This window comes from Gallus gallus, chromosome Z, assembly GCF_016699485.2.
Source record: "Gallus gallus isolate bGalGal1 chromosome Z, bGalGal1.mat.broiler.GRCg7b, whole genome shotgun sequence".
In the NCBI taxonomy this organism is placed as follows: Eukaryota; Metazoa; Chordata; class Aves; order Galliformes; family Phasianidae; genus Gallus; species Gallus gallus.
This window is the reverse complement of record NC_052572.1, coordinates 21,737,835-21,755,811: the sequence shown is the minus strand read 5'-3', so window position 1 is coordinate 21,755,811 and position 17,977 is coordinate 21,737,835. Positions and strand designations below refer to the sequence as shown.

The 17,977-nt window shown below is 42.1% G+C and overlaps 1 protein-coding gene across 21 annotated transcripts in view; it reads right to left on the bottom strand.

Moving 5' to 3' along the window:
* The window catches only part of MAST4 (microtubule associated serine/threonine kinase family member 4), a 288,003-nt gene that overhangs the window by 97,989 nt on the left and 172,037 nt on the right, over window positions 1–17,977 (bottom strand). For 2 of the 21 annotated variants that reach the window (XM_015277622.4, XM_004937307.5), the window contains exon 1: window positions 8,472–8,660. The exons of the other annotated variants lie outside the window; for them this stretch is intronic. In XM_015277622.4, coding sequence (XP_015133108.2) covers window positions 8,472–8,563 — 92 coding nt within the window. In that variant the 5' untranslated portion in view covers window positions 8,564–8,660. Of the gene's footprint in view, window positions 1–8,471; window positions 8,661–17,977 lie in introns of those variants that run through there. 21 annotated transcript variants of the gene reach the window in all.

Below are 17,977 nucleotides of genomic sequence, written 5' to 3'. Positions count from 1 at the left end.
CATTCGCATTTGATCAAAAAGAAGGTCAGCTCCTTCAAACCACTGTCTCCATCTTCCCCATAACAATCTCAGGAGTTCAATCTGACATATCAAAACATCACATTTAAATGTATTCCAGAAACAAAGGAAAGGTTTTTCATAGAAAACTCATCTCTGACAGGCAGCTTTAATATGAATTTTATTATATAATAACTCCACTTTCCCAGATGTGCAAGAAGAGCAAAGAGTCCAACACTGCAACTTGTCCCATAAGTGCAAGTCTCCTGAGAAGTACGATTCTGTTCATGAGTCCATGCCAGATCCCATATAGGATGATGGGGGCCCAGCATTCTAGAAAGGGGAGACCATACACCGTTCCAAAACGCATTAAGGGAAACAGCTGGAGAAAAAGAAAAGTTCCTCTTCCACTACTGTTTCAGTTACAAACATCTAGAGTGCTACTTAAAACAAGCACAGATAACAAGCACCAGCATTCAAACAAATTGACTTTGAATTTATTAGCCCTCTCCTTTAAGCTCAAGATAAGATTCATATCTGTAACACTTCCTTGGAAATAAAAAGATTTTTTTTTTTTTTTAAGAAATCCTTTCTGTATTTCTTAAGAGTAACACAGGCGTATTTCATGTTATTTCAAAATGTAAATACTAGTTTCAATTAGTCATGCTATAAAAAAATCAAATAAACAGACTGGTTTTTCCAATGGTGGAATGGAGCCCAGAATCCTACTCAATTTCAGAAGACAAGTCACATTTTCCAGAGACAAGATCAGAAATGGCTGTACTTGAGGTACTTTCAAAATCTATAGTACTAATTAATGGCCATTACAAACAGCCATACTATATCCCCCTGTAGACGAAATAGCTTCTTTCCTGTTTGTCCCAATGCCTCTTTGAACAAAGAATAAGGGAGTAAGTTTTTTCCAACTGAGGAACAGACCTTATAATGCTAATACTCAACTTCTGAACAGCCATTATTTTAAAGCTATTGCTTGAATATTTATGTACACAAATGTCTATACACCCATGTGTTTATTTAGTCTGCCCAGATGTATAGGTAAAAGTAAACATAAAAAAATCTACTGATACTGCTAATATTTGCCCTCCTATGCTGCAGCAGGTTAAGTTCACAGTCAAGCAAGTTCTCTGAAAAAAAAAATATATACAATTTCTGTCAGACAGAGAAGTTTTCAGACTGACACATTCCCCCACTGACACAAACAAGAAATCAAACTTACTGCCATGAAGGAAACAGTATTTTTTGAACTCTCCAATGCAATAATTATTATATCCAAGCACTATGAGGTCTACATATCTTTAGTAAAATGAAGTATTTTAATATGCAACACTTTACATTAGCATGTTTCAACAAATTAAACATCATTAGGAGCAGTATTTTTTCAGTAATTAAACACATTCAAATGTGCCAAGGACTACCTAGATCACACACAAACTACTAAGATGCTTCTAAGATGCCATATGTGTCCTTGATTTATTTGGATATTAATACGTTTTAAAGCCATTGTTAAGACAGGTTGTAAGTTGACGGACAGAATAAGCATTTTCCTGCCAGCAATCAGTGCCCTGTTTGACATCACCTCCAACGTTTTCATAAGGACAGAAAAATCACCAGTGGATAACCTTTTAACAGTTCTTCATTAATGTATAATTTTAAGCCTAGGCTAAAGCCAAACGATAGGCATCAAAAGCAGGCTATTACATGCTGGAGTATCTACATAATTACTGCATATGCAGAAAAAAAGAACGGGTGGGAGAAGGAAACTGCAGCAGTTTTTACTTTCTAATCACCAAACTGAACATGCCAGCATTTCATGGGAATAACAGATTCTACTAACAATAACAATAAATATCTTTCAGGAACAACAGAGCATGACGGTTTTCCTTATTCCTAAATAATTATTTAGTGAAGAGCACTGCTAACCAACAGAAAGGGAGAAAAAGTTGATATATTTATTCTGGCATGACCTCAATATTTTTGTACTTATCTGTCAGTGGCAGGAACACTAGCAGTGCACAGCTGGTAGCTCTGAAGTCCTTCTATTGGGTAGGTCAATCTGGGAATTGTTCCAGTTTACAATATTTCTGAAGTATGCTTATATTTACTGGGAAGCATGCCAAAGAGTTTTCTAGTTTGCTACTATTCAATTTAAGCATTTCAAATAAAATCACAGAACTGACCCGCCATGAGATTTAAGGTTGCACTAGAGTATTTTTTTTAATCCCTGATTTATTCAGGTGGAAGATTATACTGCAGCAGATCTAGCTAATACATCAATAGCATATGGAAACAAAAATATCAGCAATATGTAGAATATGTATTCCTACAAAGAAAGAACTGAAACACTCATGTTGAGAAGAATGTGGTTTTACCTATGTAAAAAAAACGTCAAGAATGTAAAGTGTGAATGATCTCTTTCTCTGCCTGTACCAAAGAAAACTTAAGTCTCATTAAAATTTAAGTAAGGTAACCATGCACAGTGTTACACAATAGACATATCAGATGAAATTTAAGAGCCTGATACACAACACGTATTGTGCCTAAACACGATTATTTAATGCTATATGTAACTGGGAGGCTTTAAAGCTTCAGTTACAGCAGTTACTGAATTTGCAAAGATTCCGAGGCAAAATCACCTGAAAAGTTCCCAAGGGAAAAATCCACAAGCTGTCACTGACTGTGATACCCCTGAACCAAGGTTAACACAGTTTTTCTCTGTTTGAGAAATACAGTAAGGCACGTATACATCTACCCTGGTGCTATAACAGTGTTACCTCCAACAAGCCTGCCTCTCTCTGTACATTTTTTTCTAAACCAAAGGTAACATTGTACAGCCCAGTTTGGCGATACACACAAAGGAACTACGCAGTTCGTGGAACAGTTTTACACCATTACTAAGTTAGTGTGCCACTTCCTAAGTGTCACTAAACACGCTCAGCCTAAACCAGCTAGCAGAACCTTCATACTCGGAACACAGCAGCTCCAGCTACTGACTGGGTCACCTCCAGTAGCTAACCACATCAATGCCACTCAAGTTTCCTACTTTGTAAGTTACGCACACTGAAATGTGTAACCAATTCATGGGGAACCCACCTTGGAGTCCACCTGACAGTTTTGACAAGGAATTACCAGAGGTGGGTTTACCAGTCAGTAAGCATGTGCAGCTGCACAGCAAGGCACGCAGCTTACTGCTACCACGAACCTGAATCTGACAGAGGGTGCAGCAAAAAAAGCAGCTATTCACATCTGCCTTCATGTTTAGAAACTACATTTCAGAAGGATCAGTAAACTTCTAACAGAGCAAGAACTTTAACGGCTCTGCGGGACACCAACAGCAGATGTAAGCCGAATTCAGACATCTCTGTGCAACGTGTCCATATCGTGTGATGTGACCCAACAGCCGCAGCTATTGAACAGAAGCCTGGACTACTGTCTTGATTTTCTGTACTAGGACAAAGACTGTCTCCTACCCTGTAACAACAGACACTAGCACAGTGGCTGAGAAATAAAAATCATTAAAAACAAAACAAACAAACAACAACAACAAAAAAAAACAGCTTCTTGACGTTCCCGTGCTTTCCAAGCTTTGTTTTCTTAAATCTCAGACTTATTGCTGCTTTCCCCAGGTTTTCTACAGGAAGACTCCTTCGTTCTTACTTACAATATAAGTAAGGATCTTGACTTAGTTCTAAACAAATAGGAATTTCTCAGTATAAAGAAAAAAAAAAATCCCAACAAAGCAAGAATGCGACCAGATGAATCCTCTCTAGTCTGGCTGAAGCTAAGAAACAATGATGGCTCACTGGAAAAAACTGAAGGTTGCCAACATTCAATTGTAAGCAGAACTTGAAATACATTAATTGCTCAAACAAAAAGATTGGCCAAGTAAGCCAAACTGAATAAAAAGAACAGTGCATTCACTTTGATAGTGAGACTGTAAGACTACTCCCCTAACACACAACCTCTGCTGTGAAAGAAAGGAAATAGAACTCCTGAGATGCATTAACACTTCACTATCTTGCTCAGGAAGCCCAGCAGATTACCTGCTAATTCCTCCTGTTCAATGACAAGGTGTTCCAAAGCCCAGACAGCCTGCTCATTTTTTTCTCATTCCCCCTCAGATTTAGGATAAATATCTTCTTCTTAAACATATTCAACATCTATTAGGGTAATAAATATCTGACTCTCCCTGTCTTGCATGTAGAAGTTAAGGTGAATACAGAGGACTGAAAGCAGGAAAGAGATAAAGCACTCCAAATCACTACACTCTCAAATACATAGCAAAATAACACAAATGCAATCAAAAGCAATCCTTGGTGAGCTCTAACCAGTGGTACTCCTATTTAGCAAAAGTAAAATAATTCAGGTTGGAGCAGTGACACATTCAGCTGGCATCAGCCCAGTGATATTTAATTCCTGTGGCTGCTTTTATGTTAATAAATGTGTTCAGGTTTTTTGCTTGTTTTTATGACTCTAACAGCACATGCTACTGAATAAATATTGAATAGATTCATAGGATGCCAATACTACAACAACATAACATTATGTTGAAAAAGGAAGATCTATACAAGAGCCAACAGCAGAACTTACATCATAACTCTATCATCCCATCTACTCAAACTGCCAAACCCCATAAGTTCAAGAAGCCTGCTCCATATTTTCCAGGAAACACGCTGTCCCAAAACTAGCAGAACTACAGCAACAGTCTGACAACTCTGCTCTCTGTCGGAGTTTCCAAAAAGAGTTATGATTTTTATATATATTTAATAATTCATGTCTCCAATATGGTTAAAAACTCATTGAATACTTGAAGAATTACTTGATGATTGATGAATATTTTAAGTGCCTATCAAGAAAGTCTCTTCAATACCACTTCAACGATTGTATACAAATAACACAAGAATCATCCAAAAGTCTATTCTGGCTGACAAGCAATGCAACCTCTCTGACCCAAAGCAAGACATGCTGTAATAATACTGTTTCAGTGCAATTGCCACAAAGAAGCAAGGGAAAAAAAGGCACTAAACAAAGGTCATTCACTTGCTGGTGTTTTTTTTTTGTTTTGTTTTGTGGTTTTTTTTTGTTTTGTTTTGTTTTTTGATTTGTTTTTTAAATACAGAGGACAGAGATAGAAGAGAGAAGCCACGGAAGAAAGAGTTAACTACAAAAATGCAGTAGATATATTTTACTTATATTCAGTATGAAAAAGTAATGTGTCTTGTGTTCATACATCTTTATTTGTACATATCCATCTCTATAATGTACACACATACACGGACAGTCTTTCTCTCATGTTCTCCAAACCAGACTAGACGTCATTTCTAAGACCAAGTCAGTACTACGAAAGGCTCACACACCTATAGCATCACAAAAATAAGATCACGCAGTGGTGTGCATGTCTCTTTTCTGTAAAAGGGTATGGTGTAACCCATGTCATTTATAGACTTGATGATTTGAATACCAAATGCCTCTGATTTATAATTGAATTTTTCTACCTGCTAGTCCTGAAAGCCCACTCCCTGACTTGAAAGTCAGGCTGGGATATTTCTTGTTCAGGTATCACTTCCAGCAAGACTTGCTGCAGTTGAGCTCAGTTAAGTCTACTGCAGGAGAGAAGAACCTTAATTAAAGACTTCAGTGAGCTAGTAAGACCATAAAGTTTTATGCCTTTGTTGTAACTCAGTTGATAGACTGAACACTAACCCTCAAGGAAAACAGCTTATCTTTTACTTCTTTTCTTCATAGAATCTCAAAAAGAGAAATGAAATCCTCCATCAAGAAAATATGTACGCACACACACACAAAAAACCCAACACCAAAATTCTTAGTATTTGCATACAATTCTCATTATCTCAATTGTAAAGAAAGAGGACAGTGCACACGGAAAGGGTCTACTGGCCCATAATAATCTCAGTAATATAGGCCAAAGAACATGCTAGAGGAACAAAGCTTAAAGGAATAAAAAAAAGAAAAAAAAAAAAGGAAAGCACACAACAGAATAAAATTAAAGCTCTCACACTGGAAAGGAATCCCAAGGCCTTGGATCAGTGGACCCAAGACTTAAACACAACCAGCAGGTTCACGTCACAGGAACAAGATCCCTCCAGGCCTACTCATAGTCTTTAGTCCTCTACAACACCTGGAAAGCTACACACAACATGAGCGGCTACCACCAACCAGCACTCCTCCAGAAGGAGGCAGAATCCTGTGGTATGTAAACAGTTATCTATACATCCTTCCAGTTGACTCCTGCAGCAGTTGGGCTTGTGAGTTCCTGAAGACATGAGACGGAGCTCTGAAAATGCAGATCCAGTTGGTATCTCAATTAACCAGCACAGAACTAGAAGAACGGCCTGTATTATTGTTAATTCTCCTGACAGTTTCATTACTACGGGATGTACCACATACATTAACAGGTACAAGTGCCAGGCGGAGGGGACACATCTACCTTCACAAAGAGACCTGGAGCAGTGATGCAGTCGGCAGGGGAGATGCCAGGCTTCCCACCAAGTGAGGGAATCAACCTGAGAAGAACCCTGAACCCCAACTGCTGGCTTTTAGATTCACAGAGCTGTGACATATTGATAATTACTGAACAGAAGGTGTTTGACATGGAACACCCGTGTAATAGAATCACAGAATGACTTAGGCTGGAAGGGACCTTTAAGACAATCTACTTCCAACCCCCTGATGCTAGCACCAAGGGGGGTTAGCTAGCACCTGACTCACCAGCTCAGGCTGCCCAAGGCCCCATCCAACCTGGCTTTGAGCTCCTTCAGGGATGGGGCATCCACAGTTTCTCCGGGCAGCCTGTGTCAGGGCCTCACTACTGTTTGAGCAAAGAATTATTTCCTAACATCTAACCTAAATCTTCCCTCCTTTAGTTTAAAGCCACTCCTCATTGCCCTGTCACTATCAGTCTGTGTAAAAAATTGCGTCTCCCTCCTGTAAGCTCCCTTCAAGTACTAGAAGTCTGCAATGAGTGGGTGAGGCTTCCTGAGGGGAGGGCAAAGCACAGTGGTACAATCCACTCCCTCTCCCTGCTGGCCACCCCTTTTTAATGCAGCCCAGAACACAGTTGGCCTTCGGGGCTGCAAGCGCACACTGCTGGCTCATGTCCAGCTTCTCATCCACCAGGACCCCGAAGTTCTTCTCCACGGGGCTGCTCTTGTTGAACCTCATTAAGTTCACATGGGCCCAATTTTCAAGTCTGTGCAGGTCCCTGTGGATGGAATCCCTTCCTCCTGTTGGGTTGGCTGTAACACACAGAACAGAGGTGTATATACAGCATATTCTATTCACTGATATGCCGTACTTACAAAACGTTAAGACAGAAGTCAGTACTGTTTCATAATTTTTTTCCGAATAGTTTGATGAAGCCAAACCATTCTATCATTCTACTCTATGATTCTGTAGTATTACATGTCTTTAATAAGTTGGAGGGCATTCAAATAGTAATAAAAGACTATCAGTGGCACAAATGTATTTTGTGCATCCTGTGATTCTGAAAGGTCTCCCATACACTTTGAGAAAACCCATTTCTGCACCTTCCCACAGGTGCAAACCTACTTGAGCAGGAGGAATGAAGAAGCAAAAAGGACCCACCAGTTGTGCCTTTTACACAGAGATGTATTTGAAGCGGGGAAAAAAAGCACAAAAGGCATAACTAGACATTCAGCTGAGATGTTATTTAAGAGGACAACATGATATACAAAAAGGAGCATAATAACTAAACACCAAGCAGCCCGGTGCTTGTAGCTAGCTCAAGTTAGGTACGGGTTGGCCATAAGCCGCAGAAGCACTTTCACGCACGGGAGGCGCGCCCTCGCTCTGTTGTTCTAACTTTGAGCCGTTCTACAGACGCTGCTCGGTCAGGACGTGTCACCGCACGGACCCTCGGGCCCTGCAGCCCCCGCCCCGCCCCGCGCGAGCCGTGTCACATCCCCGGGGACAACGCCGCGCAGCTACTGACGGCAGCTTCACGCAGAAGCGCATCGAACTGCACAGCGCGGCGCGTTACGTCCCAGCGCGGCGGACGGGAGGCGAGCGGGGCGACAAACTTCGGCGCAGCGCGTGATCGCGGCTGCGGTACGGGACGGCGGGCACGGCGGCACGCGGCCGCGGAGGGTCGAGAGGAGAAATGCTACCAAAAAAAAAGGGGGGGGGGGGGGATATGAAAAAAAAACAGAAAAGCCGTCCCTGTATATACAAACGTTACCCAGCCCGCCTCAGACCGCGCAGCTGCACAGAGCGGTCTCTTTAAGAGCAGCGAACAAAGTAGGCTCCCGGAGTTGTCCATATAAAGTATACGCGCTGCGGATAAAAGGTCAAATATCGAAGAGCTAACCGAAAGTCTGCAGGAGACGGGGGGCGGGGGGCAGCCCTACGGGCGGATGGCGGCGCGGGGCCGGCAGTGCACGGGGCGGCCCAGGGCCGGGCCTGCCGGGCGCCCTTACCTCTGGGTCCGGCGCAGGCGGCTGCCGCTCCTCAGGTGGGGCAGCGTGAAGTTGGAGAGGACCGTCCAGTAATTGGGGTCCGACATATCCATACCCCGGCGCTCAGAGCGCGGCGCCGCTCACGGCCATAACACGCGCGGAAGGAAGGGAGAGCCGCCGCTTTCCGCACCGCTCCCGGCAGCCGGGGACGAGAAGAGCCGGGGCCCGCCCTCGCAGAGGAGCCCGGCCCGACGGCAACTTTCCGCGCGGCCGCCCCCGCCCCGCCCCGCCCCGCCCCCCGCCAGCGGCGGCGCCAGGTGAGGGCGCCGGGCGGCCCCGGGCGCGGCGCTGGGGCGGGCGGCGCTGGGGGCGCTCTGCGGGGCGGCCGGGCCGAGGGGCTCCGCAGCGCCGCGGCGGCACCAGCCGGAGGGCCCCGTCCCGCACGGCGCTCGATCTGCGCCCGCGTACGGGTACGCTCAAGGGACCAAAGGCCTAGCCCGGCGCAAAGCCAGCGCTTAGTCGCTGTTCTTCGCACTGGACTGCGCGCTGGCTGGGAAAGCCCACCCTATAACGCAGACTGCCACAAGAAAGGCAGAGAGAGACTTGCAGCACCTTTTCCACTCCAAACGGTGGGTGACCTAAGCGCTCAGGTGCTCTGAGTCATTTCCTCCTCCTCCTCCTCCCAACTTTCTTCCTTTGCCTCCTCCTCCTCACCCTCGTTCCAGCCCGGCCCCACCTCCGCTTCCACTTCAGCTCTGGCTCTGCTGCAGGCCCAGCCAGTGCCACCCGCGCTGTCTGCCCAGACAAGCATGCTCACTCACATCTGAGCAGCACACAAGAGGGTCTGGAATTACTGCTCTCTCTCACTGCCACAGAATCACAGCGCTTCAAAAGGACCTCTGGAGATCATCTAGCACAAACCCCTGCTAAAGCAGTTCCCTACAGTAGGTCACACAGGAAGGCATCCAGGTGTGTCTTGAATATCCCCAGAGGAGACTCCAGAACCTTTATGTTCCAGTGCTCCATCCCTCTCAAACAAGTCTTTCCTTACATTCATATGGAACTTTCTGTGTTCTAGTTTGTGCCCATTGCCCCCCTGTCCTGTCACTGAGCTTCATGGAAAAGAACATGGCCCCATCCACCTGACTTCCACCCTCCAGGCATTTATAAGCATTGATACAATCCCTGATCCCCTCTCAGTCATCTCCAGGCTGAAAAGTCCCAGGTCTCTCAGACGTGCACAGAAGGGATATGTTCCAGGCCCATCAGCATCTTTGTGGCCCTCCACTGAACTCTCTCCAGTAGTTCCGTGTCCATCTTGAACTGGGGAGCCCAGTAGTCCAGATGTGGCCTCAGCGGGGCAGGGGAGAAAGATCACATTCCTCAACCTGCTGGCCATTCTCTTTTCAATGTACCCCAGGATACCACTGGCCTTCTTGGCCACAACCTGCATAGCTGTATTGGCCTTATGTGCCAAGGTTTTGGGAGCGGGGAATCCGCAGCAGTTGGCCTCTGTGAGCAGAGCCCAGCACCACATGGCACATCAGAGCCAGCTCCAGCTGTTCCAGAAAGGACAGCCACTGGCTGGAGTCTGTTAGCAGTAGGCAATATATTATATTAATCTCCCTTATGCTGATTCTGTTTTGCCCGTGACAGCAACTGGCAAGTGATCTCCCTGTCCTTATCTCAACCTGTAAGCCTTTTTTCACTGTACTTTCTCCCTTTTGAGGAGAATGAGTGCAAGAGTGACCTGACAGGGCTGTGAAACCACCACATCACTGCGGAGAGGAGCTGGAGGGGCTGACCAGGCAGCATTGAGGATTACAGCTTTGCATGCCACAGAGCATCCAAATACTAGCCATCGTTTTGAGAAGCAACCAGAAATACACATTGCAAAGAAGGTACCAGTCCTCTAATCGACCAGCTACAACATGCTTATTTGAGGGATGCAGAGAACATCCTCTCAGGATATAGTTTTGTAAGTCACACACAGACTTAATCGCACTCAGAGAATTCACAGAGATACCACTAAAAAAAACAACCCAAGAACATAAAAAAATAAAATAAAAATAAAGATTCAATTAATGAATTGGAAGATAAGCACAAGTAAAAGGCAAGAGGGAAAACAAATGAACATGTTTGAAGTGAGTTTACATAGGCATCTAATAGCACCTTATTAGGATAAATGCCCTGCAGACACATCACTGCAAACAAAGGCAGGCTAGGATGGACCGAACACAATACAGCCATCTAACAACCCTCCATAAATGTCTTAGTTTTAGCAAAGATCAGTTACAGATGAGAGTAAGTGAAAGCAGCCCAATTGTTTGGGGTCAGATTTTCTTGTTTCAACTGCCTGATACAAATCACCACAGAAGTTGGTGTGCAGGGCAATCCCCATCATATCTCCTGAGGGGCTTAGCAGGAGTGCCTCCCTACCGGTGGCTGCAATTCTCACACCACCCACTGACACAGAGGAGGTATTCACACCAGTGATAGGAAAACTCTCACCCAATTCTTTTCCCTGTGTTTGTCCTCATATCGTGTGAAGTTTTAAAGGTTTGTGTGGAGGCATGTGTGCTTGAGAACCCCCCCTTCTGCAAAAACTGCTAAGTTCTGCTGAACCTTCTGCTGCTTCAGAAGGGAATTCTCAAATTCTCTGCATAAGCACTGAAAAACATCTCCTCTGTATACTTGATTACTTCATCTTCTCTCACCCAAGCTTTTGTCTGTTATTTGCATCTGCGTGTGATGATGAAGGGAGGCATTTTCACCTATGGGATGTTGTGAACAGCACTGAATGAAGAGTAAGAACAAAGCCTTCCATCATGTGGAGAAAGTTTCAGCACCCTCATCTCCCTGAAAGCTCTGTCTCCTCTTCAGCCTTCCTAAGAAGCAGTTAAAGGAATAGCTCAGCTTCTTTAACTCAAGTCAGCTCAGCCAAATGCATGATTTGTGGGATGATCCTGGGCCACGGAGCTGAAAACCCATTTTATATTAGGCAACATAGTACAAGTCTTCTCTAGCAAAGCCAGACTAACTCAGCTAACAATTTCTTTGTGAAACTCTACTATTTTTACAATGATTAGAAGGATCCAATTTTGAAACATCAACTAAAAGTTTTCAAAAATGAAGAAAGATCCATCTATCACATTGTCAGCAAAGATCCACTGGAAAAAGAATGATTACTGCCTGCAAATGGATGGCAGAAGTTGTCCACTCCTTCCAGGTATAACCAGACAGATGATTGTATCTAAAGCCATTACAGAGACCCGGTTATTGCAATACACATTTCATGATCTAACAAGCCATATTTTTCCAGATGCAGAAAGGAACAAAGGAAGTCAAGGTAAAAGCTTCTGTCCATTTGTGTAGCAACACAGGGCACCACATCAGAATGCTGTTCTACATCCAGTATTGAATACTGCTCATTTTGATCTGTGGCTTCTAGTGGTTAAAACCCTTACAATTCCATCTGTACACCCTGCATAGGTTTTTCAACAAGCAATAGCTCCCAGAATTACATGACCTGTGAATTCAAGCTTAGCTTCACCTAGCTTTTCCATACACAATTAGACACAAGCAGTCCTGCTAACTCGTTAGGCTGTTTCTAGCATGAATTCAAAAGCAAGGAGACCAAGCATTTTTCTGAAGGAGACATGTACAGATTAAGGGAGGAGTTGTGAAAATCCAGCATAGTCCCACAACATCCTTACATGAAAGAAAAAGCTTCCTGAGGGGAAGTAAAGGCCTTATCACAGAGGATACTACATGTAAATGATGATGAAGACTTCATAATGCCTGTCAATAAACAACATCAGTTCCACAGTGGTGCCTGCAGCCTAAGACTTTCCATGCCACAGAAGCACCAGATTTCAAAGCAAACATCTGAAGGGAGAGCAAGGTTTTGCAAGCTAATGAAACTGGTCCCACACAGCTGCTGTCTGAAGGACCACCCTCTCTCCACAGTTTACAAGCTGAATCAGCTCAGACAGGGACAGCCAGCACCAGGCCGAGAAGAAAAGTACAGAGGGAGCAAACAGTTGGGCAGACAGGTAGGGGCAGCAGGACCAGTCCTCTGACAGCATATATCCTCCATGCTGGAGCTTTCTCTCACTCTGTCCTGTGACAGGGCTGCTCATCCCTGCAACAATCCAGCAGACACAGACTAAACAGCCAGGACGTCAGCACAGTGTAGTTACTCACCTCTACCATGCAGAACTGGACAAAAAAATTGCATAATGTGCATTACACCATGTTCCAAAACATGTAAAAACAAAGTTGCTAGGAAAAGATCTGTGGAACAATAAATACGTATTTGATAATTAAATACATTTCTCTGCATCAAAACATTACTGGAAAGTTTGGCACCTACAAGTAACTTAGTACGAAATTTAAAACACCGAATTCTGTAGTTATAAAAATAAGAATCTGCATACAATACAGCATGAGAACCTGCAAACACCACCTGAAATACCACCTGGTTTTCAGCTTCACAGCCAAACCCAAAAGGGTAAGCAGCTCAGACAACCTGACCACTTAAGAGATGCCTCACTATGTATCTTGGCTGATAAGTTTTATCACAAAGCATTACATAGGGTATCACATAGTAAAGCTAGTGATGAGGATCACTAAGCTTTCCATTATATATTCACATGAAGATGAAAACATCACCCAAGCCAGAAAAAGTGTGTAATGCGCCTTTGAAGAAAATTCATTTCCAAAAAGCACGCTGACAAAAGGATTCCCTTCTCTAAGAAAGATTCCCATTCAAAACATAACCAAAAAATGAAATAAAATAAAATTTCAACACTTAGTTGAATGTCAACATTTAGCTTCAGTGATAAATAGCAATAAAGTATTCTCCAGAAACTTTTCAGTTACATAGTACTGGTTCACTGCCACGTAACACTCACAAAGATAAGTAGCTTATCTTTAAAACCAAAGTTCAATACCAACACAAAATCAATGTGCTGCATATAGTATTACAGTGAAGAAGTTGTCTGACCCTAGCTTCTTCACTGATTATTAAGTCAATGCATACTGGAATTTTCCAAAACTTGAAAACTGTTCTGGAATCATTGCCCAGAGATATTACAAGCTGCCCAAATCTTATCAGTTTTACAAGATATACACCAAATGAAGTTTACCAGTAACAGTGTAGATAATAGAGTTCCTCCGATACCCCAAAACTAGTAAAATCCTAACATCAGCACACGCCTCATACTGGATTGGAAGAGTAAATTCATAAAACATGAATGAGAAAAAGTAGAGGTAATTCTTGCCTTAGTACATCTTTTCTATATCCGTCAAAATGTTATCACATCTTAAAGTAACAAAGACATGGTTTTCGTTCATCCAATCAGTAATGGGAAGAACATCAGATTACAATGAGGGCTGCAGATGTGCTGGGAGGAGTTTGTTTTCTTTTAGCTGTGCCTTTATTGTCAGATAACTATTATACAAAGAGAAACAAAGGAGCTGCCTGAGCTGCTCATTCAATTATCGCCCTTTTCCAAGTATCTTGGAATATATGGAAGTTCTACAATACTGAAACTAAGCCATGCTGTAACAGCATTCCTTTAAAAGAACAAACAGGATACTAGCTGCCATTAGTAATGTATTCAGGTATGGCAGCATGCTTGACCACTAAACACAGCTCTGCGCATAGCTCAGTCGGCCCAAAGAGTTCTGTTTTAAAACAAGATTCCAAGTCTGGTTAATAAACATTCAAGTTAAAAATTCACTGAGACATTTGTAAAACATTCAACACATTTCCACATCGTGTTTTAATGAGTTAATTAAGCATAACACAAAAACTTATGTAAGACGCAGGAAATACTAAAATTCACCAAAAGATCCGAAAAAATAACTGCACATTAGATGTCTCTTGTAGTTAATCCTGGACTACGTTCTTCACTGAGTGCAATTCAATGCTGCTATCGGTGATTTAGAAAGAAAAAAAAATGTAGTACCCTTTCTAGGGAATGAAAACAAAGAGGTAAACAATGAGAGGAACAAGACAGTTTATCATTGGATAAAGCAACCTTGTTTGAACAACAGACGTTCTGTTATTAGCAGACATGAGGCCGCACAAAAGCCACACAAAAAACTCACAGACAGTGTGAAGCAGAAACGTGGAGGGCACAGACAACGCAAAGAATGTAGGTCCTCTCACAGACACGCAGTTAAATAGGAGCTCCTAACATCACAGCATATCTAAAAATACACATCCCTCAGGTGCGTAAGCAGGAAGATCTCTCTCAGGAATAAGGAGATGAGGCATATGGGGCCAGAGCATAGTCAAAAACAACCTGTTACATGCAGACTGAAAAGCTTGATTTATTCAACTTATTCAAGGCTAAAGGAGAACCTTGGTCATACAGTACAGGAACACCCAAGAAGAAGAGATGTGGAGGAAGACACAGGTTATAGGCATCACAAACTCCCTCCTACCAACTCCTCAAGTATAGCAGAGGTAAGGTTTCAAGATGCAGGAATTGGATGAAAAAAAACAGTTTTGATTTATTTTGTCCTACCCACTTGATTTCCCATCACTAACCTGTCGGTTAGACATCTTTTTACCTGAAAAAAATAATCACACTTCCAACAAGAGCAAAAGGTAGGTACGAGCATTAGCAGGTACAGTTCTTCAGCCTAAACCACATAGGAAATTGAATCTCAGGATCTTAATAGTACCTTCAGTCCTTAAAATGCACTAATTAATAAATACTTTTATGGTGTTCTTAACTGCAATATTTGAAATCTTGCTCCCTCTAGTGGCTGACTTTGAGGTTTATTACCTTTCATTGCTGACTTCACACAATTGTCACTGTGGGAAGAAGAGTGTAAAAATAAGTTGAAGAACTCACTGCAAAACGTGTTTTGTGGGTGTGCAATGTATATCTGCTAGATTTCTGAGTTTACTTAGAAATGTTTATAAACATGAGTAAACATTATTGCTCCAACCAGTTGTAAAGTAACATACAAATTCAGATCAACCTCCTACTGTTGCAGTGCATTATCTATCATTTAGCACAAGCACATTTAGGAAAAGCAATGGTCACAGCATCTCTTCCTATTTCTGAAAGTTTCTAGATAGATACACACTATTAATTGGAAGTTAAATATATTGCGCAGTTATTCACGTGAAACATAGGAATTCATACCAGGCAGCACTATTTTTAATCCAACATTTTGCTGCCTGTAGTGGAAGAAGCCACTCATTCTCTATCAACAAGGTTACCCATTTGTTCTTGTACCAAACATTAGCTTTGGAGCTAATTTAGCAAGCAAGCAAACTAGCTGAGAAGGTATGAAAGAGCTATTTCCAATTGTTATCACTAGATTTACATCTATCTTCACAGATAGAGAAAGCATTCCTACAGTTCAAAGTGCTACTTTTTGTGGTGAGCAAGTCCAGCATGGAAGGGAAAACAGAAGACAGCAGACAAAAATATCACCTTTTTCCAGGTACTGTAGCACTTAAACTTTGACTTCATTATCACAAATGCCAGAGGGAAAAATAATACAGCTATTATTGGCTATACAATGGCTATAATGCAGCATTTTTAAGACATCCTGCTTTGCTTTGAGAGCCTTGCTTGCCAGCACTAAGCAGCATCCTGAAAGGGTCACAGTCTATCTTCAGATCAGTCGGTACCCATTTCTGTGGCTGTGGTACCACTGGTATAAATCTGTAGACTAATGTATTCTCTGCTCAGGAGCGGTAATGATGTTTTCAGTGTTTCAAGGCATTCACATAAAGAAGTCATAGACTAAAGACGCATAATTCATTGCACTAGCTTAGCTCACTTCACACATATATACCCTCTCCTGTCCTCACACATCTTGCCATATTTTACTGCACACCCTATAAAATCAGCAGCAATACCCTATGTTTAAAAGTGACATTCTTAATTCCTTAACAAAACGTGGATACAATCATTTTTCTAAAGCAGTATGTACTCATCCGTTACTACACATTCTACATTAAAGTCTCAGTCAACTAAGCCACGTTTTGAGAAGAAAATCTTAATTCAACTGTAGAAAAGATCAATTTTTTTTTAGTTTTTTTTTATTATTATTGATTTAAACTTAGAATTATTATGTTATTGGAAAGCTTTTGAAGTTTAAAAATGAGTAAATCCAGTGAACAAACATTCCAATACAATCTTTCTCAATCTTTCAAACATAAAATATTAATATCAGGTATTTCCTTTTAAAACCAGGTAAGATACTGTTTAAAAGTGAAGTTTCAAAGATATCAATTTAAAAAAAAAAAAAAAAACAACCTGTTAAATTGTAAAATCTTTTGCATCTTTTTTGTGTTCATAACTTCTAACAATACACAAATTAAAACCCAAAGCCCACTCTCTTCAAAGGGAAGAACAGTTAAAAAAAATGGAGCATTTTGCTTTGCCACTGCAGCACTTTAGTTTGGAGAATCCCAAACAACATACCCCTGCAAGGGGAAGGCTGCTCCTTATTTTAAATGAGCGTTTTTGTGCGCTCAGCTCCACCACTGGCCACCCCACTGCCCTGCTCACCACTCCTAACAACAGATCTAAGGAACTCTCTGTATAAAAGTCAAATGAACTAGGGAAAGAAATCCAGCACAGTTCACGTTTGATAGCATTCAACCCTGATGTGTTTGGAACAGTTGCTGTCATGAGCTGTAACTTCTCCCATTTCTTAAGTATCTTTTGGGGGTGAGGTTAATGGCAGTCAGCACAGTGAGGCATTCACGCCTGTCAGACGAAGCCATAGTAGTCTGATGCCAGTGATACTGAAATTGAAAGCAGCTATTCAGTACAAATGCTGTCTTCAGTGAGACAAAACTTCATCAGGTTTAATACTTACATACTGAACGCTGTGAACTAATTAGCCAATATCAGCACAAAATAGATGGCAGATCTATCAGATCAATTACAGGTCTCTGTCAGAGCAAAGAAATTAAGCATGACTTTGGCTATTCTGCTTATTTCAGGTATTTTAAACACACCAGTTAGTTCCAAATCCTGATTTAAACCAAAGTGAATAAAAATAAGGTGCTAAGAATTCAGAGCTTCATAGTACGGCAACACAAAGTAGCTGCACTTCTGGAGCTCACCCCCGCGCTCCTATGGCTTCCTGCTACAGATGGTGTGATGATACGTGATGGATCTGCTGTCACTATAATGGTGTGAGATGGAGTGCCACACGCAGTGCAAGCCATCAAATTGGAAATCTGGTACTCAGAAAGTTAAAAGGGGAAACGTTGTGCTTAAAGAGTATAATGTGGACTGCCTATACACATCACTCTAGGTATTTCAAGCAATGCGCACACAGCACTGTAAGTTGGTAACATCTTCACATCTTTCTGCTCTCCTACTCAGTGGGCTAAGTAACAAATAATAATTACATTCCAGCACACGCTCCACAGTTTAAATCTAAATAGAACAAAACAGTTCAGTTATAAGGGACATAAAAAGATCACCTTCTCCAACTGTTTGATCACAGGGCTAACAAAAAGCTAGTATGTATCA